At 45.1% G+C, this 23371-nt stretch overlaps 1 protein-coding gene across 1 annotated transcript in view; it reads left to right on the plus strand.

Annotated features, from left to right (window-relative positions):
- Window positions 1–12277, plus strand: part of ABHD17C (abhydrolase domain containing 17C, depalmitoylase) — a 28225-nt gene extending 15948 nt beyond the window's left edge. The window contains exons 2-3 of the mRNA XM_054272844.1: window positions 7452–7631; window positions 10763–12277. Of these exons, the coding sequence (XP_054128819.1) occupies window positions 7452–7631; window positions 10763–10982 (400 nt within the window). The 3' untranslated portion in view covers window positions 10983–12277. The remainder of the gene's footprint in view (window positions 1–7451; window positions 7632–10762) is intronic.
- Window positions 12278–23371: the final 11094 nt, after the last annotated feature.

Here is a 23371-nt window from a genome sequence, read left to right on the forward strand (position 1 = left end):
GTGATGAGATGGGCTTGGGAGGTGGCCAAAATGCATTGGCTCACTGTGCAATTTCAGCCTCAGGAACAAGGCAGGGCTCTCCAGTGTGGAAGTAACTGAAATTGAAGAAACAGCCATGAAAGCACAAAACCTGTGGCAATGCAAAACCAGTATTAGTATTTGCACTCAGGTTTACTTAGTGTCTTCTAGTGAATCAGTTTCTGTGTTAGTTGGCACTTACCTGTTTTAACTGAAGTCTTTACATTTAAAGATAATGTGTTATGTACGTGGATATCATAAAATCTTCGTTGTTTTTCATAACAACCCTTACTAGGTGCACAATTATAGGGAGTAGTTTACCTTGTTTTTCAGGTTTTGAGTGTAGGATACCCAAAAGTATCCTTTGCATGTATCCTTGCAGCCTTTTTGCAACAGTTAAAAGATGATTGGAGTTTTAATGACACATCAAGTGTTGTGAGGAGTAGTCATCTATCTTAACCCTGCTGTATTAGAGCATAGGCTGTGTGTGTGCAGTTGCAGTAAAAATACCCCAGCAGGACAGAGATGAGATTGACACTGAGGGTGAAGATTGTGGATTTATTCAGAAGATACTATAGACTGAGCAGCTCTATGAAAATAGCTGAATTTTTTCTGCTGTCTCAGTTTATTTAAATGTACTACAGAGAATGACTGTATAGGTTTTGTACGCTGTTTGCAGTAAAGAGTATATAGTAGAAGTAGCTGACTGAGTATTTGTGAATTATTTATGCTGTGGTCATAAAGCTCAGTAGCCAGCAAAAGTTTCCAGTCTTTTCTGTATTCCAGGTTTATTTGTTACAGAGCATCTTAATTAAATGCAAAATACTTTTGCATTCATTAAAGTTAACTCCAGTGCTCTATTTTTAAAATAATTGGAGTAAAAAATTAATTTTATATGCCATTTACCTGTTGTGTCATGGGACTAAATGGTGTCAATCAAGATTGGCCTAAGAAGGCACTTTGGAAGAAGCAGGAAAACTATGAGCTCCCATGTTTGTTCAAATTCAAAACTATAATCTTGTGCCAGTGCTGTCTGCAGAACTCCAGTTGGTTTTAAGGGAGCTAAAGCAAAGAAAATGGGGCCAATGGGGATTTTGTTTGAATATATCCATGTATTTAGGTCCTATTTCCATTCACTTCTTGTATTTCAACTTTCAGTGGGTTTGGTCTGTATTTGCCCCTGTGATTAGAGAAATAAAACAACCCCCAACATTTTGAAGTGGTTATTTAGGAATTAATTTAGGAAGGTGCTCACTCCCTCTCATTGCATGAGTGTGCACTAAGTTTGGAGTGTTCTCATTTTGTCATACAGCAGTGCAATGGTGAAGGTGGGAGTTCAACAGATGCCTGAGCCACATCATTGCTCATTTTTCTTGGATGTTTTACAAGAGTCCTTTTTGCTTGTCAGTGGCCTTCTTGCTTTCACTCAATATGAAAGAATTAATGCTTGTAGTGGCTAAGTTATTCTGTTACATCAGCATGCCCATGGCACAAGTTTCTGCTTAAATTTCAGTGCACATTTAATGAAAACTTTATTTCCTACTTCCCTGCTATCTAGGGAAATAAAAAAACCAAACAAAAAAAACCAAAAAACCCCCAGTCAGGCAGAAGCAATGGTGTTTGTTGTTTATACATAAAACTGCTAGTTCATGTCCTAGACAAATGAGCAATCTATCATAAACCAAACACCAAAATCAGTATCCTGGGTTATTGTGGTGGAGAAAAGTCATGTTATAAATACAGTTGAGTCCTCAGTACAAGAGAAAACAAAGGAGGTTTTACTTGTTAGTTCCTTAAGAACATAAATAGATGTGCAAACACAGATTGCCTATTTTTTGCCTGGGGGAAAAGGAACTTCCTGGTAAGGGTGAAGCTGGGGGTAAAAAAGGAGGTGTGGATTTACTGTTTGAGAGCACTTGGTTTGCTCTGAGTCCTGAGCAGTTTTACTTTAGTCAGAGAAGATGTTTCCCACTTTGAAACATGACAACTTCAGGAGCCCATGTTTGAGGCAGATGAACAAAAGGGGACTTAAAGCTGGATTTCACAAAGGAACAATTCTTAGACAAACTAGTATTATTTGGATTAAAAAAAAAAAAGTCATCCAACTGTCACTCCAAAGCCACTCAGTGCAGATTAGCATAATTCAGTTAATTTAAAATGTAATCTCATTACAGTTTGTACTAGAGAATGCCATGAAATACCATTTACCTGCCCTGACTGTTCAGGGCAAGCTTGCAGTGGCTTCACCAGTCAGCAGTGTGTAGATCCCTGCTTTTGTCATGGATGCTTGAGCTCCCAGTGATACTCAATATCCTTGTCAGGACTTGGTTGAACTGTGAGCACAGTTCTCAGTGTTTGATAACAGATCACTGATTGTCACAGGACTGTAATCAAGAACCAGCTGCAGTGATTTTATGCTTTGGTATAATTAAGTTACTGCAGGGCAAATGATCATCTTCAGAAGTGCCTAGAAGTTGCTTCTACTTGATCCATTTATTATTGATATGAAGAGAGGAGCTGGTACATCACTGGATTAGTGCTGCAGTCACAGAGTCCAGCAAGCCTGTAGGAGTGTGATATTTGCTAATAACATCCAGAATTGCCTGTAAGAGGGCATTTCCAGGAGTCAAAGGTTCATTCTGTTATCCCACTATCAGCTTATATTGGTTAGCACTGGGGTTTCTCCATGGCATAATCAAATGACTCTCTGGTGTGGTAGTAAAACTAACAGTGATATAAAACTGTGGTAGAGTCCTTGATTAAATTTCTCTGCCAGCCATTTAAATTATTTTGAGAGTGAACACATTTGTGGAATTGCTCGTCTGCTCCTGTGACAGTGTGCTGGGACATAGGCCAGAAAAATTGGTCTCTCTCTTTTGCAGCTTCATAAGCCAGAGTACAACCCAGTTTTGGCTCTTAGCTCATGAAAATGTGAAATAACATAGTATGGTGTACCATAACTTGAATTGCATAGCACTTGTAGGTCTGGAGAGGAACAAGGTAGAGAAGGAGGAAATCTCATGATTTAAAGTGTCAGTGTCAGTAAAACAGTGAAGAATTTTAGACCTGTGTTTGTGTGAATTCAAGGAAACTGGAGAAACTGGCACAGGGACACTTTTTGTGTGCCAGGGTTTCCTATGAATCCTGAAATCTGATTTTTCTCATTTGACAGTTGTAACGGTTAACTCAAAAAATCCTTAATCTAATGCCTTCCTCTCAATTTCATGTTGGCATTTAGACTGAAAATCTGCTGTAATTTCTCTAATATTTTGGCTGACATGCTGGAGTGGTACTTGCTGAAGCACAATGCAAAATGCAGTGTTTGATCTGATATTGTAAATTTCTTGCAATGATCATTATTGACTAAGTTGCTAGTGTTGATTTATTTTAGTGTAAAAGTCACACAGCATAAAATCATACTTAATATATACAATCTGCTGTGTGACTTACCTAATTGAAGATTTTTGTTTTCCTTTCTACCCCCAAAATTGGATTTTTTAGATTCATACAGGATTAAATAGCCACTTATTTCTGAAAATATATGTGGATACCTTATGGAAATGTATAATGATGCTAGAAAATACCTATCTGTGGTTCTTAGCTAATGATCTAAATTTCTCTGGATTATTAAACTTAGAGATACTGCATTTTGAAAAGGTGATAAATAGTATTTTGTGAAAAATGGGTTTGTGCAAACAGGAAGAACCAGACTTGAACAGGTTATGAAGAGCTGAGTACGTGTATGTTCTAGTAAAGCTACTCTAGCAGTCACTATTTCCTCCAAACTGGGGCATGATTTGTGTTATTCCTGATGTATGCTGGATTTTCTTTGTGTTTTGAAAATGATTTATTTAATTAGTGTTTGCTGGAGAAGGGAGTGCCCAGTTTCAGACTCAGTCCCCTTGTGAGAATGCAGGAGCTGGTTACCTCATTTTCCTGGCCTTGTAAATTTATGTATTTTGTGTTGTAAGGAAGAACTCGCCCAGCAGCCCCTGCCTGAGTTTAGCAGCAGTTAAACAGTAAGTCTCACAGTGTTATGGAGTGGGGTTTGTGTCATCAAAATTCCCTGCGTGGACAGTTCCTGAAAACTGATTTATTGCTGTTACTGAATACAGGCTGCTCTCTCTGCTTTCCTCTTCAGGTAAGGGGTAAAGGGACAGCAAATGTCATAAAAATTCAAACTGAAAATACAAGGTGAGGCTGACTTCATGGATTCAGTCAGCCTGGCAAAAGGACTGGCCTCACTAATGAATATGTACTTGGCACTTTTGAGGACTGGCAGCTTTGGCTGTGAACATTGCAGGGTTTCAGCTGTGACACTCTGGAGTCCCTGCAACAGCATTCCACTGGCACTCTGCACTGAGCAAGGAGAGAGTAAAAATAGCAATGGTAGACTTTCCAGCTCTATGGCTCAAAGCTGGAGCCCTGGGGGGAGCAGGGATTCAGGATCTTAGGCTCATAATTAAAGATGCTTTGAGATAATACATGGTTTGCACATAGTGCTGTCATCCAGGAAGTCTGAGGTACTTTGCATGGCAGTTGATGCCATCATTGCTGTTGTATGAGGAAAATGAGGAGGGACATGGCCTGAGCCACAGCCATACAGCCAAGCAGGGGATCTGCTGGCATGACTGAGGTCTCTTATTACTCTGAATAAGTAGAAGAGTCTGGAGTGTGGATTCTTAATAACCAGCTTCTGTGCACGTAGTTCATGCTAGCATGGGGAGACCAGAAATGCTGGTAAACCTCATTTGTATTTACTGAGGCAGAAACACAGGGAAAAAAAAAAAAAACCCAACCCCAAACTACTGTTATTACAGACTGTGGGATGTTTGGGGCCTTGGCTAGACCTGGACTGAAGCTCTAGGTATGGGGAACTTACTGCTTGTGAAGGTAACTGGAATGTGTAAGCCACACCATGTATTGAGACTGGAATAGGCTGGAGAACTTCGAGCTTTCCCACTTGTGTTCATGGGAAAGGGGAAGCAGAAATGCTTGCATGATTTATACAGCAGTAGCTGCAGTTTCAGTAATGGAGTTCCCTTCTGGAAAAAAAACATGCCTGCCCTTTTTTCTTCTCTTTTTTCTTCCTTTGTCAAAGCAGGGTTTTTCATATGCCCATGGTAACTGAGCTGTTTCCTGCTTTGGCTTTGCTGAAGGCTGGTTTCCACATTGCTGTGTTGCCCTGCTTGTTTAGAACTCTCTGATGGGGCTCCACAGGAGAAGTGCCCAAGCATATCCAGAAATTTTCCTTGGCTCTCCTGTTCCTTCGGATGGAGCTCTGTTTCCACAGAGACCAAAGCTTGTGTGTTTCAAGGAAGTTATTTTTAGGGGCTGCTGTTTAGCTGGTGGAAAGACTTTCTTCCTTAATAGGAGAGCAGACTGTAACAGGATTCCTCCTTTCCAGAGTGTCTTTGGGTTTTTTTTACCATATTCTTTCCCTTTTTCTGTGTCACCCAGTTTCCCTTTCATTGCTGCCTTCTTACCCATATCTGCCCTTCCCCTCTTCTCTTTCACTTTCTGTATCACTGCCCCTGTTGTGCAAGGATCTAACACAAGGAAGTTTGCAGAGAGTGAGGGAGGCACCCAGCCTCTGCTTTAAGAACTGTGTTTTAAAGATAAAGCCCCCAGGTGGGTTTGTACCTGGGCTTGCTGAGTCACCACTGGGCAGTGTTTGTGAGAACAGAGAGCGTCATGGAGCCAAACCCTCAGCCCTGAGGACCTTGCCCAGCTCAATTATTCATGGCCTTTGCTCATGAGTTGTCCTGTGTCCTTTGGCCTCAGGATAAATAAATATTACATGTAGCAGTTTCTGCTGATGTTTGCTGTAAGCTCCATGTCTCACTTGCTGAGTGATGACCTAATGGTAAAGGGCTTTAAAAGATAAATCTGTTACAGTAACTCTTCTGTCTTGTAAAGGGGAACTGTCCCTAAATAAAACAGCCCCAGAGATTCTTTTAGTTGTTAGTCAGTAGGATTGTGGAGCAGAAGACATTTGCTATAATGACAGGCTAAGAGTGCACTAACTCAGTGTCTTAATACCCTTTTACAATTATTCATTTTGTCCAGATTGTCACACTTCCTTTCTGTGGAGTTGGAATAGTTGTAGTGATGAAGGGCTACTTTAAATCTAGATGTATCTCTGGGCTTTTTAAATGATGCTATAGACTGTATCTGACTTTACCTGGCATACTGTGAAACAGCTTTTTCTCTGGAGTACCTATTGCCACAACAGCAAGTTTCTCCCCCTACAATATGAGATGTTTTCAGAAACAAAATAACATCAAAAGGAGTGAGTCTAAAGCTGATCAGTGTTGGAGAAATTTGCCATACTAAGGCAATTGGATGTGTTGAATTCTCTTGTCACTCTATGCTTTCCTGTTATCCTGTGATTCTCATTCAAACATCTGTTTCCACATTCTGCTTATACTGTAAACCTTTTAGAAAGGAAACTTCACATTTATAATGATACTGCTGTTTAGGGTGGCATTGCAAAACCTACCAGCATTAATATCATTCCATGCCCACTGAAATGCCATGTGGGTGATCATGTTCCAGTCCTGTTTTCTTGTATATCCCTGATGCTGTTGCATTTCTGCCTGTGTTTAATATGATGCAACAGCTGGCAGATGGGCTGGATGCATGTGGTGCCTTTGGGGTGCATGCCTCCAGCCCTCCCCACCCAGCAGCTGGAACCAAGTCTGTGATGCCAAGATTTTGTTCCAAGGTCCTGTTAACCGAGTCAGCCAGGCCCTGCTGTGTGCTGGACCATGTCTAACACTAAGGCAGAAAAATATCTGCTAAAAAAGCTGCACAACATCTCTTTAAAAACATCAGCCTGTGGCTGTGGTGACAGACTGCCAGCATCAGCTGCTGCTTGGTTACCAAGAGGATAAAATTTTACTCCTGAGAGATATTTTTATACAGTTGCTTATTCATATAACAGTAGATGCCAAAAGCACCCTTCTGCTCAGCAGTATAAAAATATTAAGAAAATTTCAGTTTCACAGAGGCCACAATCCAGTCTAGTTATACTTCATCATGAAACAAGGCAGTCCTGACAGCCTGTAATTGGACGATTAGTACTGGATTATTCTTAATTTTAATTATTAATTGATCTTTCTTCTACTGTCTCTTTTGGCACATACCAAATCATTTAGCTGCATGAAAGTTGAGTATCCTCCAGGCCTGCTATACACCTTGCAAGCTTTGTAAGGAAATTGAAACCTTCCAGGTGTACATGGGTATAGTAGGGTTTGCTTTTCATTGTCACAGCGGTGACTACAGCACTGTAGATGGTGCAGACTGTCAAAAAGACATCTTTTACACAAATCATTTTCTACTAGAAATGTGTTCTTTTCTGTATTCAATGGGTGTGAAATATGTTGTGTTTTGGCTTTTTTGTTTTAAATGAATCTTGCTTTTCTCTGCAGGTATGGTGTCAGTCCTGAGAACATTATCCTGTATGGCCAGAGCATTGGTACTGTCCCCACAGTAGACCTGGCATCTCGGTACGAGTGTGCAGCTGTGATCCTCCATTCTCCCCTGATGTCTGGCTTAAGGGTGGCTTTTCCTGACACCAGGAAAACCTACTGCTTTGATGCTTTCCCAAGGTATGTGTCACTGCTGCAAGGGGGGTTCTCTGCTCACCATGGTGTTTAAAAAGGACTGGTGGTGTGGGTAGATACTGAGACTTATATTTGGTCCTCCCTGCAGGGGGGGATCTTGTAGGATCCTGATTTTGTGACCAAAACAAAGTCCCTGTCTCATCTTTTAGAAGATATTAAGCTTGTTTTAAGAAGCTCTAGAAAATTATATACAACTGGTTTTAAGATAAAACATTTGCTTTTATAGTCTAGTTTTCACAGGAAAGCAATTGCAACAGACCTGGAGTACCCAACTGTTTGGGAATAGTAGAGGTCATGGGAGCAGCAGATTTTCTGGGAATCTTTTAGAACTTCTCATTTGATCCAGTTGAAGTTGTGGAAGAATATGAGAGGGGAAGCCAGTGTCTCTATAGCAGGACAGGGGGAAGCACAAGTAAAAATCTTAGTGGTCCATGGAAGGGAGAAGATAAAACAGACACTCACTGAAGTCTTGGTCAAAACTTGGCTTTACTTCACTAAGTCATGGTTGTGATAAGTATAGTAAGGAATATTTATTGCATTTCCTATTTCTGTCTTATTTTGGTTACAACAGATTAAAATTAGCAGCTGTGGGAGGCCATAGGTAAAAATCCATAAGCCAGAACAGCTAGAAAGAATGGTGATGAAGTAATAGTGGCCCTCACAGTTCCCATGTTTAGAATCCTTTCAAACATATTATTAGTTAATTAATTAACTTGTTGAAGGTGTAGACTGAATTTGAAGCACTTATACTCCAGCTCATTCATCATTCTCAAACCTGAAATCCAATATTTACAAATGCTTCTGCAAGAGAGGAAAAAACAAAGCCTTAAAACATAGCTCTGATTACAGAAGTAACAGTGATTAGCTGTTACAAGCCAAATCAAACAACAGCTTTAAAAAGAAAAGTGGGAAGGGGAACAGTGACAGCAGATGTGCTGTAGCACTTGAGTATTTTGTTCTTGCCCTACTGAGCTGTTCATTGCTGTCAGTCTGACTTCCCTGGTACTGGGAGCAGTGAAAATAAACAGCAGTGCTCTTTATGAGTGTGTGCAGCTCAACTGTCTGTCTTCACAGTGGGAAACAAAATAGTTCTGTGTGCACCTACAGTGAGTTGCTATTATGTGCATTTTATGTTGGGACACCATGAGAATTTGGTCTCTGTAGATTTTTCTAGCTGCAGAGCTGTGTGGCTGAGAATACTAAGTAAGGCTAATGTGCAGTTTAAATACTGCTTTATGAGTCGCTGACTTGGCAATGGGATGCCTTCCAGTTTTCTGCAAAATATAAATATTATCTGGCTTAATGGTCTGTGAATATATGTGAAAAAAATTGTTTCATTATATGAATACTGAAGTGAAAGGGATTTCCTACAATAAATGAGAACTTAGTGTCTAGCCACAAAAATTATGCATAAATATCTCTGTAGCTGTTTTAGCTGATAGATCTTTTATACCAGACCTTTCATGGGCTTAAAACTTCAGTTTATGCAGCATATTGATCATAAGGTATTTACATTTGACTATGATACTAATTTTTAGATTAAAATTATGGGGAAAAACAAAATCTGCATTATTCTGATGCCTCTTTTATGTTGAGATTTTTTTTTATTCAGTGTAGTTGCACACAGCTCAAGTTCCACACAAGAAAAGTGAAATAAGGCTGCATTTTAATTTTAAATAGTACCTTAAATGGCATGAAACCTGGAGGGTTTTTTTGACAGCTATAGAGACAGAGACAGAAATCTGTTTACACTCAGTACCAATGGCAGTTCTCTAGAATGCTGAATGTTGAGGTTTGTAAGTGTGAGGCTTAGTGCTTCGGTTTACATCTTTTTACTTAGCTTTATATTTTCATAAAACTTTTTTGAACCTGTTTTTAAGTCAGGGTATGCTGGCATCTGTATTTTTAAAATACTTTTAAGCAGTCTTGATCATTTTCTAAAATCAATGGTCATGCCAAAATTGCATGCCTTCTTTTTCTTCAAGAGCAGGAGATTCCAAACACCTTTTATTTGCTACCATAAAAAAATAGATTTATCCTCCCATAAAATTGAGCCGTACCAGCACTCATTTCTCCACATTTCTGCATTTGTTGATGGAAGTGGAGCAGGTAGGAAGCTGAGAGTTCATTAGCACGTGGTGTCTCTACACAGATTTGGAGTCATTGGTAATTACCAGCATGAAATGGCTGGCTGGAAATAAAAGCTGGGGCCTGTGTGAGGAGAGTCAGAGAAAGCTGCTCCTCACTGCTTGCAAGTTCATGTGCTACCAGGATGCTTCATAATTGGGGTTTTCTGGCCTGACCCCTTCAGTGGGAAGGTGCCTTTGTCACTCTTCTGTTCCCTCAGAAGCCATTTTCCTGTGACAGGTAGTCTCGAGCTATATTGGTCTGCTAAAGGTAGCTGGACAAAAGGAAAAATGTTACTCTAAAGCCTCTTTGCAGTCACAGCTGGCTAGGAGGCTGGTTACATAAAGGAAAATCCTGTGTGATTTCTGTGGTTTGCAGTTAAATATCCCTGTGTATTGCTCTTCTCCCACAGTTTTCTATTTCATTGATTGAACTTAAACAATCAATAGAACAGATTGTTTTCCTTTAGCTGAATCTGCCTGATTTGGGGGTTCAAAGACAGGTTTAAGCTCCATGAGCCAAAGCCTTTTTTGTTGTTGTTGTTAATGAAATCTTATGACTGGAATGTATTTAATTAGTTCCTAAGCTGTTAAATTGGAATGTGATAATGTGTCATATGAGAAGAGTCCATGCTTGCAGAATGTCCCATGGAATCTTACTTGCCTCACAGTGCTTTGTGTGATAGATACAGTAACTCTTTTGGTGGGTGATTTTTGGGTGCCAAACTTTATTTGCATGCTGCCCACTCAAACTTGTTGCTGTTAGCACTGGTGGGCTGGTGGTGGTGGCAGTGCAAGCTCCTTTTTCACACCTGTGGTTTGGGAATGAGCCTTGTTCCCATTTCACTTGTGCACAATTCCAGTGGTCTGCAGCCATTTAAAAATATCCTGTGGTAACTGGGTTGTTTGTCAACACTTAAGCTTGCTTTCTCTAATGATGTGAAACTGAAAGCCTCAAACTGAGATGTGTCTTTCTTTTCCTCCCCCCAGCATTGACAAGATCTCTAAAGTGACCTCTCCTGTGCTGGTCATCCACGGTACCGAGGACGAGGTGATCGATTTCTCCCACGGCCTGGCCATGTACGAGCGGTGTCCACGAGCAGTAGAGCCCCTCTGGGTGGAAGGGGCTGGGCATAATGACATAGAGCTTTATGCACAGTACTTAGAGAGACTAAAACAGTTCATATCTCATGAACTTCCCAACTCCTGAAGAAGCCTACCTGATTTTACCTCAGTTACTGTGAACGGAAGAAATTACCTGGTTTTGCACATGCTTTAACTGGATAGCTGTAATAGCTTTATACTATGAAGAAATACCCTGTCTTGAGGGTGTTCTAATCAAACATCTGATGAAATTTGTCTTTTCTATCTGGAAATGATTCTACTAATGCACACAAATATGGTCAACTACTGTAATTCCAACAATTTTTAGCTTCATTGCCCTGAAGGAAGTGGGAATCCTAGCTGCTTATGGGGACACTTTTTACCTAGTGCTGTATTAATCGAAGATCAGTTTTTCTCTGTCTCACTTCAGATCATTTATAATTCTGTCCTACAAAGACTTTTTCCCCATTGTGTTCTCGGAGTGGAGAACACAACTGTTATGAGCTACAGCTTGTTCTGAACAATCATGGGTTCAATCTAAGGGAGTACTTTCTCTGTGAAGTTTCTAGCTGTGGTATTGTAACTGGAAAGTTATTGTGATGAAGTTCCCCCTCCTCCCTTCTAGTGTTCTTTTGTTAACTTACTGATCTTCCCAAGTAAATTATTTAAATATACTTTTACCTGAAAATAAACAAACTACTATATGGGGCTAAACTCTGTAACGACCTCTCCATTAGTTGTATAAACATAACTGGAATATTCTTAAAGGATCTAGGGACAAAACTGCTTTTGTTTAAAAATAAATGTGTAAATTTACTACTAGAAAACTCATTTTAATATTCAGATTGTCTGAATAATAGCCATAACAGACATTTCCTTCTGTAAAGCATTCCTGTAGACTTTTTAAAAGTACTGTACATATTTGAATTTACATTGTGCATAGATTCTTAATTGGTAGTTTTAATTTAAGTCTAGTTACAATAAACTGCAAAATTCTGGTTTGTATATGATTGAATACATTTTGTTAAAATATGTTTTTATCCCTATATTATTTTGCTATTAAAGTTTTATAAAGTTTCCAGGACAAGAAAAAAAAAATAGAATTTACACATTTATGTTTTGATGAATTATGTAACTAAATTTTCATTGAGCTGATCTTTTTAGTTTAGGAGTAATTTGATTCTTTGACACTGGAATCGCACAGATTATGCATCAGAAATGCAAAACACTTAAAAATTGTTACACTGCTAGGATAGGTCTAATTTTTCCAAATTTAAAGGCCTTAAATGTACTGTAAGCCTCAGATTGTTGTATAAATTGATTGCGATTGATTGCAGTTTGTGTCCTGTTGCTAGAGAGCAACACAGTGATTGTAATGGAATAAAGGATGCATGGATTAGAGCTTGCTCAAGTTTGGAATCTTATTTGGTGCATAATTTTCATACATGAGGAAAGTGTAAAAACATTACTTGATAGAGTAAGCTGGGTATGTAAATCCAATGTGCAAGAGGTTATGTTTAAATGGTGTTCAGCTGGTTCTAAGAGATGAAAAATCATGATTCATTGCCTGGAAGAAATATTTGAACATAGTTGTTATGAATTCCTACAACAGGCCTGCAGTTAATTTTCAGTGCAAGTGTGCATTGTCTTTGATTGTTGCCTTGGCCCTATTACTGCAAAAGAGGAAAAACTTGTATTTTCTCTTGCAGTGAAATGAGGACATGCATCCTGGGCCACATCACCAGGATCCTTAGACTGGATTTGGGCATCAGTGTTGTCTAGTTGTGACTTTTAACTGTCCCAAGCAGCTGGGACTCCAGCAGTTCTCATGGTGACTTTGCCAGCCAAAATTGTCAGGTTCTGCCTAATCCCCACCTCAAGCTCAGCACTTCCCTCCTGTATTTTAAATAAATATTCAGATATTTGTCTGATTTTATATATGTTTATTGTACCTTCACAAATCCACAGTGGTTTTCTTCCATTCCTACATGTGTTGTTCCTGGGACTGTAGCCCTGTGAAACCAAGCTGCTGTGTGTGGTACAGGTATTCAAGGTAATGTTGAAAGGGTCAGCCTGTCCCTGTAGTGACCTGGGGATTTTTACCTAATTAGCTCTGGTTTTTGGTACCCACATTGAACTTTGTGTTGCTCTGAAACCTCAGCCTGCAATGTTTCTTCTCCTTGTGACTGTCTGTAGCTACCCTTTAACAAACTGCTATTTCTAACCTGTTCCCTATAAATTGTTTTTTTGATTAATACTTTTCCAACTTCTGAAGTAATTTTGTGACTTGTCTTTGCATTTGCTTTGTTTTTTGCCAGTATTGCTCTGTTAATGAGAACCCTGAATATGAATTCAGTATGGTTTTTTATGTCCCATGCTCTCTGCAGCTGCAGCTCACAATGTCCTGGCTGAACATGGATTTCCACTTGTACTATCTTTTATTTGCCTGAATTCCTTCTTAACTAATTCTCTGAGGGGCCTCAGTCTTCTGGCTTCTGCATTGTCTGGTTTGGTTTGTGAAGTTGATCTGCATTAAACTAACACAGATGTTTTGCTCTTAATTAAAATGTTAATGACCCATCATTGATCCACTGGTATAGATCTTCTTTCCTCTCTTTTAATTCAGTAATTTGTTTACCTGTTTCTTCCCTTAAATAATTTTCCTCGTAGCCCTATTCTCATCCAGTAGTTCTTAAATGAATTCTGTTTTTTTCTGATGTATGCTCTGCACAAAATAAATGCTGATAGTGAGCTGCTTTGTATTATAAACTTGTATCAAAGTTTCAAGCATTTCAAAAGACTGCTGGTCAACCTTGGAGCTATTAGTTGAAAAAGTGTGGCCAGGTCATGAAGATGCAGTTTCATCCATGACTGAATTTCAGGTCCTCATTATTTTAAAGAAAAAGATGTTTTAAAAATTTTTAAAATATTTTAATTTTTAAACTATAGGAAAGGGAATGATGTGAGGTTATGAAAAAAAAATTTGGGCTTAAAAAATAGTCTGTTCCAGCAAATTGCTAACATGCTGTAATTTAAATGTATAATGTGAGCCTTTACAAGAACTTGTTATGCATATTTTAGAGGTGTCACTGTAAAAATGGCTCTGTGTGCCTGGATAAATTATGCAACAGGTCTCCCAAAGGTGTGAGTGATCACTAACATTTCATTGTTGATGGGGATGCTGTGTCCATTTTTCCTGTGTGACTGACCATTTTTGTTCGTGTAGTGCAGCCACAGGTGATGTGCAGCTTGTTTGCAGAAAGGTAAGATGTGCTACATCTGTTCACTCTCAGTAGTTGTCCTGTGTTTGTGCTTTGGAAAAGCCAGAGGAGAATATTTGTTACAGCTTCAAAGGTGTGGTTTTTCAAGGACTCTGATATGTATCATTCTAAAATTTATGTAACTGATACAAATTTAACTTGTGCTCACCTGGAGGCCTGTTACTTGTGTCGCCTCTGCTGCGGTTTTGTTCCTCGTCCTTCCATGTCACTCCTGTAACTTGTGCCAGCTCTGCTTGGGGTGCTGACCCTGGAACCCCAAATACCCAAACCTGTATTTATGCTTAGCATTGTACACATCTATGAACTCTGTATTGCATTTGCTTTTTCTAAATGGTGCTAAACATAGAAGTAGAGACCCAATGTACTTGCTTCCTCTGGTTATTCGTTCAGCTGGAAAACTTGATTGTTCTCACTTGGAAAACACTTTCTTCCCCAGGTCTATTCCTGTGAAAGCAAAGTAATGATCTCAGTTAAGCCCATTTAACTAATTTCTCTATGTCCTATGTGGAACTCTCCAAACATTGTAGCTCTGAAATTTAGCTCCAATGCAGTCGTTTGTGCTTCAGCACTGGGTAAGGGTGGGGTGGCTCTTTGATGGTGGGCACTCCACTGTTGGGAATGAGGTCAGGCACAGAAACTCCCTGCTGGGTCCGTGTTGCTTTCCAAGTCCAGTGGTAATACTGAGGTCAGATGGGTGTGAACTTCAAAGCAGAGGTTGTATTTGGGTCTCATAGCTTGGGTACCACAGTAAAAAGCAGGAGCTGGTCCTTGCAGCAGGAGAGTGAGCCCTTCTCCCTTGACTCTGCCGTTTTGCAGATGAGTTTCTGCAGTAATCAAATTAATTTTGCAGAAAGTGTAAGAGTAACATGCCTGCTGTCTTTAAAAAAAGAAACTCCAAGAAGACCCCTACACCATTAGAAGGTCAATTATAAATTACCTTCTGGTTCCCGGAAGGGTGAAGGTGCTTTGGTCTGGGTTTCCTCGGGGGCGCCGGGGGCTGGGAGCGCATTGCATCTCTTTCTGGAGTGAAGCCGTGTGCTGGCTGTCCCCGCGTGGGACGCGGCCGCGCTTCCCTCGCTCCGGAGGCCGGAGCATCCCCGCTGTCCCGGGCCGTGCCCTGGTTGTGTCCGGGGGATCCCCGGCTCCGCGCCCAGCGGCGCTCGGGCTGCGCTGCGCCCGGCCAGGCTGCTCCAGCGGGGCGGGGAGGGCTCGGCGGGGCCGCCCCGTTGCTGCTCCTGCGGATGGTGATGGTGGTGATGGTGATGGTGGTGATGGTATGGTGCTGATGATGGTGGTGATGGTGATGGTGCTGATGATGGTGATGGTGGTGATGGTGATGATGATGGTGGTGGGCGGAGGGCGAGGGCGCCGCCGCAGCCCCGGCGGTCCGAGCCCCTCGGGGCGTGCCCGGGCCCGGAGCGGCTCCCGCAGCCGCCCCTGCTGCCAGCCCGGGACAGGAGGAGCGCGGAGCCGCTGGATCCCAGCCTTGCTCTGTCGGGAGCAGCAGCGGAAGGAGCACACGCCTCTGGATTACACTTGGACCTCAAGGCAAACATAGGTGGCTTGGTTTGCTGTGCCTCTGGAGGTGACTGCATGCAGTGGGTCTTTGCTTTATTTTCTCCTTTTGTTTCTAGGCCTTATTAGTTTAAGAGCTGCTTTAAACCAAGAAGACATCGATCCATAGTTTTGCTTATCCTAAATGACGTTTTTCATGGCAGTTTGTTCCTGGAACTTGCAGAGCTGCTAAAACATTTAACATCACTTACATTTCAAGTGACTCTGCTGCAGCAGTGCCATTAGGAATGCTTTGGATCTGCCCTTTGGATCTTTGCCTCAGACCAGGACCAGTGGGACGGCAGCAGTGCCTAATGTCTTCCTCTGTATGGTAAAATATAACTGCTAGGACTAAGCTAAGTAATACACTGTTATATTCCAGGGATAAGTTATAGCCATGAATGTGCATTTTGATACATGGAATTCCAACATATCAATAGAATGCTTAACTAATACAATTACAATTGGCAATCAAGCCTCTGGACCCTAAGTCACAACTACTTGAAGTTGATAACTTTAATCTTGAATCAAATAAATAACAAACCTAAAGCTTCTCAAACATGCTGATCTGGGATGCCCCTCTAGGAAATAGAAAAACAGTCTAAAAATTTTTGTTGTCTGCTTAGAAATTAAAGGGAAGGCTTCAGGCACATTCCAGGGCTCCCAGGACATGACCTCCAGCCTTCAGTAGGATGCAGTTACATTAAAACATTCACCATTTCAAACACTCTTGGCAGTATGCCGCTGAGTTTTGGGTTCCTTGTCCCTTTTAATTATCAGAGCTTTCTTTTGTGTTTGCAGCCCTACTTATCGTGAAGTCCCAGCCTACTTATGTTGCATGTAATTGCTTTATTGATCCATTCCCAGAGTGTAAATTGAACCTTTGGGCTTGGCCTGGAGGAATGAGAGCTGGATAGGGGCACTGCTTTAGAAGAAAATGTAATCTCCATAGAGTTCCAGTTGTCCCTTACAGCACCTTTTAATCAACAGGATGAAGTTGCTGTGGCCTTTGAGCAGCCACAGCTTCACCTGGGTACATCAGATTAATGGCTTTAATCAGCAGGCAGAGTGAAAGAGCAGCTAGAAAGCAAAATGGAGCCTTTAAACCCAACTACATCTGTTGGAAAAACAGAGTCTGTGCTGGGACTGGACCAAAAGTGCAAATGTAAAAGTTTCCTTCCTTGATCAAATATAAAAAAGTCTTTAACAAGAATAACAACTTGAACAACTTTTTAATTTTTTTTCCAGAAAGTTAATATGGAATAATAAATTTTCTTTTGGGATTGTTTTTTTTTTTTTTGGGGGGGGGGGGGGGGCGGGAATCTGTGCAGTCTTTCAGGGTTTGTACGAATAACGAAGATAGTTTTCCTGAGCATTAAAGAAAAGAGTACTTTAAATGAAGAATTATATATAACCATTGTTACATTTTATTACCTAAAACCTATTTATCATACATCTCTTGATTTGGCCTGGGGAAATATTCAGTGTTTGTCAAAGTGGTGCAGTGATCTGTAGTCAGGACTGCAGCAGAAATCCATAAATGTAGTTTTATACACATATATTTTGAGGAAACAAACTCTCTGGGATTCTTTATTGTTTATGTGTAATAGGTTCACTGTATTTATAATTATTTCAGAACATAGCCCGAATCACAGAAGTTCTCTGTGGGACATGGATATGAGAGACTGTTGCCCAGTAAGAAAACCCTTCCTGTGACTGTGGGCCCTTGCAAACCCTCCAGCCTGGTCAGAAGCAGCTCTCTCTTGAGTTATCACAGCAGAAGTTTGCTAAGTCAGACCCTGGGCCAGTGAAGTATTCCTTAAAAAGCCCTTGTCCAGTGAAGTATTCCTTAAACCCTTCAGATGTATTTTAATGGATACCTTTGGACCTAGCTTGGCCTGGAATCTCTCTTGGTTTTGCAGCTGTGATCAAAATGCCAACCTGCTCAAAATTCACATCAGTGCCCTCAAGGTGATCCAGCATAAGGTGAAGCTGTTCTTGCTATACAAAATGCTCCAGCTCCTTGGGAATATGGAGTGTTGTCTCAATGCCAGCTGTCCAGGGCTTTCTCTCTGATCCAGAAGCAAATGATTAAACCAAGAAAAATGCCAATAAAGCTCAAAAAGGAACAAAATGGTAGGTACACAATGAGGAGATGTGGGTTTGGTATCCCAAACACTTTCTGGTGCTGGCTGACAGGAACAGCAGGGCAGGTGAGGGGTGGGCATTGCTGGGTGCAGCCTGGTTTGGGTGGGTGCTGTGCTGTGCCAGGAACTGCACTCAGTGCCTGGGCTGAGAGACAGCTGGGCTTGGCAGGATCAGGGAAGGATGGACAGGACCACTGGATGATGGGCAGGACTGCTGCAGGATGGGCAGGATCAGTGAAGGATGGGCAGGATCGATAGAGGATGGGCAGTACCAGTGCAGGATGGGCAGTACCCTGCAGGATGGGCAGGATCGATAGAGGATGGGCAGTACCAGCGCAGGATGGGCAGTACCCTGCAGGATGGGCAGGATCGATAGAGGATGGGCAGGATCGATAGAGGATGGGCAGTACCCTGCAGGATGGGCAGTACCAGCGCAGGATGGGCAGGATCGATAGAGGATGGGCAGTACCAGTGCAGGATGGGCAGTACCCTGCAGGATGGGCAGGATCGATAGAGGATGGGCAGTACCAGTGCAGGATGGGCAGTACCCTGCAGGATGGGCAGGATCGATAGAGGATGGGCAGTACCAGTGCAGGATGGGCAGTACCCTGCAGGATGGGCAGTACCAGCGCAGGATGGGCAGGATCGATAGAGGATGGGCAGTACCAGTGCAGGATGGGCAGTACCAGCGCAGGATGGGCAGGATCGATAGAGGATGGGCAGGATCGATAGAGGATGGGCAGTACCAGCGCAGGATGGGCAGTACCAGCGCAGGATGGGCAGGGTCGCGGTGGCCGCGCGGGCTCCGGCCGGGCCGCGGGGCAGCGGCTGTGCAAGGGCGCCGCCTCCCGGCCGCCCGCGGCTCTGCAGGGACGGTCGGCGCCCGTGTCCTCCCGTGTGTCCCCCCCGTGTGTCCCCCCGTGTCCGTGTCCCTGGGGGCTCCGGGTTCTCACACCTACGGCGAGTCTCCCGCTGCCGGAGTTATCCCGCGGCGCCCCCAGCGCTCCGTGGGAACGGGGTGCTGCCCAGGGGATGCTGCCTCCGTTCCTCCTTCCTTTCTCGAAGGAAACAGGAAACCGCCCAGCGAGGGAGTGTGCCCGGGAAAAAGTCACACAGGAGGAGCCTCCCTGCACTTGTGTGCCAGAGCTGAGTCCCTGGGCAGGGATGTCCGTGCCCTGCGAGTGAATTCCCGCACACCACTGACTCAGATTGGCTTGGTTATCTGCCCTGGCCTTACCACGGAAATCTCAGCCATCGATATTTGCTATTGAACGCTCCAGCTGTGTTTGTAGGCAAAGCATCACAAGCACTGTGACGTGCCAAGACACAGGATGGCAGAGGTCGTCTCGTCCCTGGCAGCCCATTACAGAAAATGACCCATTTTTGTTTGTTAGGAGGGTAAGCACAGTTTATAACCCACAGCAGCACTCGGAGGAGGGATCAGGTTGGTTATTTCTGTGAGGAAAAGTTTCACCAAGCATGTGTCGGAGGCAGTGAGCGTTAGTCATGATTTCTCATTTGCAGGTGTGAGGTTGCTCGGGAGTGTTCTCACGCTGTGGATGCATCCTGCAACAGAGGGCTGCGGGGTAAATTTCATCCCAGTGCTGCTGCAAAACAGAAATCAGCTTGGAAAAATGGAATCTAAAGAGTGAAAGGGAAAGAGTTTAGCTGCCAAGCACCACTCTACACATAGTAATGGGGGCTTCTATGTTTACCTTAAAAAGAGACAGCAATTTTTAGAAAACAGGGTGATATTTTCAGTCCCTTTTATTCTGAAATTTTCTTCCTCAGGCCAGGGAAAACTTAATATGGGGTGAAATGGCACTGAAATCTTTTATCTGAGAGTAATTCTCTCTCTCAAAAAAAAATTTGAACTAGTCTATTTCTGGCTACAAAAGAGAAAATGTCTTTAATGGATTTAAACAGTACTCACACCTTCAAGATTTTGGTTGCTTTTTCAGGAAAAGTCCCAGGTAAGCAGGAGTGACTTTGGCTTTGCTGATTGTTCTGTAAGGCCTGCACAAAGCTTAGCACTCACTAAGTGCTTTCCACTTACCTCAGCTATTATCATGTTAGATTAATTGATTGGATTAGTTGATATCTCTTATTTAGCTTGCAAGTATGTGGAATCTTTTTCATGAAGTAAATACTTTAAATAACAATGTATGAGATTTCTAGAGGCCTGGCAGTTTTAAAAGGTTCAGGTCCTCTTAGAATTTTGCACTTCTACCAGCATTCAGTTCAGAGAATTTAGTGTGTTTTAAGACAAAATACTCTTACTTGTCTTGTCTTGCCTGAAACTTCCACCAGTAGATAAATTTTTCTTAAAAATGGAGTGAAACCTCCTATACTTCTGGTAACAGCTCTGTGTTCCCATGACCTGCATTCATATGTGTCATTTTCAGATAAGGGGGAGGCACAACGCTGACTAATGCTGCTTTTTTGGAAGGAAAATGACAAAAGCTATTTGAGACAGGAATAGAAGTGCCAGCACTGAATGACAGATGAACAGCTGGTAGCAAAGGTGGCAGCTCTAGCATTTCCCTGTGTTTGTGGAGTATTGAAACAAGGGAGTGTTATCTGGATTTGTTTTTCTGGGCTGGATGTTTATCTTCAGGTTCAGCAATTCTCTGGGTCCCAGGACTGGGTATAAGGGAGTGGATGGGTTTTGTTTAGCACAAGTGAGTGTTGCTCCCTCACTGGAGCTGCTGCCTGGAGCAGGGGGCACGGCTGTGCCCCTCACCCACCCCCTCTGCTTCCAGTCTGTTCCCATATTTTGCCTGACAGCACTTGCTCCTTATTAACATGACTATGGCGTCTTTGTGCCCTCTGTCAGAAGAAATCCTGCACCAGAATAAATTTCAGAGGTGACAGATTGGAACAGTTTGACCAGATGATGGCACACAAATGTCTCTGAGACCGACAGCACCTGTGGCTCTGCACCTCCTTGCCTTTGGCCCTGGGCAGCAGCAGTGGCTGCAGCCTTTGCCTCCCCGCTTCTGGCTGGTCCTCCCGGGCTGTAGGGCCCTGGAGTGGAGGTGAGGTATTACAACTCTGCTGTGGCTGCAGTAAAGCAGATACCTGTGTTTATGTGTCACCCAGAAGCTCAGTTGTGCTTTATTTCAGAGCATTTCATATGAAAAACCTGATGTTGGGGTTCATGGAAAACAAGGCAGTGTGTGATGGTCAGTGCCAGGTGAGATAGGTGCCAGGTGTGACAAGTGCCATGGCCACTGGGGCTGGAGCCTTCCAAGCCAGGGAGGCAGTGCCAGGACATGGGGTTTGTGTCTGTGTCTTGTCGGAGCAGTTTCTAAGCCTCTTCCTCTCCCTGCAGACTCAGTACAGGTTGATGGGTGGTGAAGTGGCCAACACCTCTCTGCTCACTCACTGTCAGGGGAGCTTTTGCAGCTGCTGGGTTACAGCATCATCCACAGATCTGCCAGACACAGGACAGCAGAGTGTGAAACACTCCAAGGGAAGGTGCCAGAGGGGTCAGCTGCCTCCCAAGAAGGACCAAGGCATGCCAAGCCCCGGGTTAGGACATCGGACGGGTGCTCCTCAGCCCTGTCGCGGCACCCAGCCGCGCTCTCTGCACGGGGCTGTTGAGCCCGGCCGGGCTCCGCACAGACCCGGGGGGAGCCCGGCAAGGAGCCCGCTGCCCCCGGAGCTGGGAAAGCCTTTCCGTGCTGCAGCGGGGCATCAGGCGCCGCTCGTAGATATACGTCCAGCCTGGAGGGAACGTCCCCGGCTGGGAGGAGCCAGCGGCTGAGCCGCTGTAAACAGTGCGGGCACCGCCAGCGGTTGGGAGATGGATATAAAAAGGGAGGCGGAGGGGAGGCAGCCGGAGCTGCGGAGCGGGAGCTGCCTGCGCCTGCCTGCCCTGCCCGGTGCGGCGGCTCCGACCGGCTGCGGGCAGAGTCCGCGGTGGGCGCTGTCGGGACAGGTAAGTGTGTGCAGAGAAGTTTGGAGCCGCTCGTCGAGCGGCAGCTGGGTTTGCGCCGCTCCGGCTCCCTCTGTCCGCGCCGCTGCGCGCTGCTCGCCGCTCCGGGCTGTACCGAGAGGGGACGGGGCTCTGCTTTCGCCGTTGCGACGTTAAGTGAAGGGGGAAAAGGAGGAAAAAATCCAAAAACAACGAAAGCAAAACACATCCAGAGCAAAACGTTCTTTTGGCGGCTCCGTGCAAAGTCGCGGCGCACGTGTTGCGGCCGCCCCGGGCTGTAGGTAGCGGCTGCGGGACCGCTCGGGATGCGCCGACCGGGGGAGCCCCGGGGAGCCGCGGCTCCTCCTGCCCTTCCGCCGGACCCGGAGCCGGTCCCGGTGCCGGTGCCGCCGCGGGACGCGCCCTGGAGCAGCTCTCGGCCGCAGCATCAGGTCGGTACCGCGCCCTCCGCGCCCCTCGCCCCGCCGGCCCCGCCGCCGCTGCCGCCGCCCGTTTCTTGCAGGGCCTGCCCGGACGCCGCCCGCACCTCGCCTGTGGCCACCCCGCTCCGACACCTGCCGGGCCGCCCGTGGGCCCGCCGTGCGCCCCGAGGGCTCCGCCGCCTTCGCTCCCTCGTCATCCGCCACCGAGGTAAGCCGAGCTCGGTGCTGCGGGGATGTCCCGGTGATCGCCGACCGCCCCCACGGGCCGCCCATCACCTACAGCCCGCTGCGTCCTCATCCGCGACGGCGGGAGCGGCGCACCGGCCCGGAGCGCTGCCCTCGGAGCGCCGCCCCTGCGGCTCACGGGCCACCGAGGGGGCGGCCACGGAGGGCTGCGGGCAGAAGTTGGTGTGCGTGAATCGCCGCGGCATCCCGGGGCCGCACGGCCGGCACTGCCGCTCCCGGGCCCTCCCGGACAGGACTCTGCATCCCGGCCGGCACCGACTCCGCCGAGAGGCGCTGGGGCAGCAGCGGGCTCAGCCTGGACGGCGGCACGGCACGGCACGGCACGGCTGCAGGCGGGGGCGCTTCCACAGCCCCCCGCGGCCGGGCTCGGCGCTTTCCTGGCCCCGCAGCCCCGGCAGGATGGTGCCGGCAGCCCTGGGACACTCGGCCGCCCGCAGCCTCACACCGGAGACGCGGCCGCTGCTGTTGCGGGACCGCCTGGGCAGCAGCGGCACCGTCCGCCCGCGCTACAGGTGAGGCGGGGGCGGGAGCGGAGCCACCATGGACAGCTCCGCAACGCCGGGGGCTCGGCCCGACCCGGGGCGGAGCGGGGCCCGGACGGGCGGGGGCCGGAGGGGACACGGGGGGATGCGGAGGGGACCCGGGGGGATGCGATGTGGAGGGTGCCCCGGGAGGATGAATATGCATCGGGCCACCCGTGCCAGAGAGAAGGAAGCTGTGCCATGCTGCACGCTCCCTCCTGCCCAAGTTCTCTGCGGGGTGGAGGGCTCGGAATGTCACCGGTTTGCTCCTTCCCTGTCTCCTTCAGGCAGTCCTGGGCGCTGGTGGGGATCAGCTTTCCAGAGCAGAAGATAAGCAGGAGTATCATGGGAATGGAACAGTGTTAGCCATCGCCCAAAGAGATT

The sequence above is a fragment of the Melozone crissalis genome, unplaced genomic scaffold (assembly GCF_028551555.1).
Source record: "Melozone crissalis strain CALT ecotype California unplaced genomic scaffold, PUWL_Pcris_2 ptg000014l_1, whole genome shotgun sequence".
Classification (NCBI taxonomy): Eukaryota; Metazoa; Chordata; class Aves; order Passeriformes; family Passerellidae; genus Melozone; species Melozone crissalis.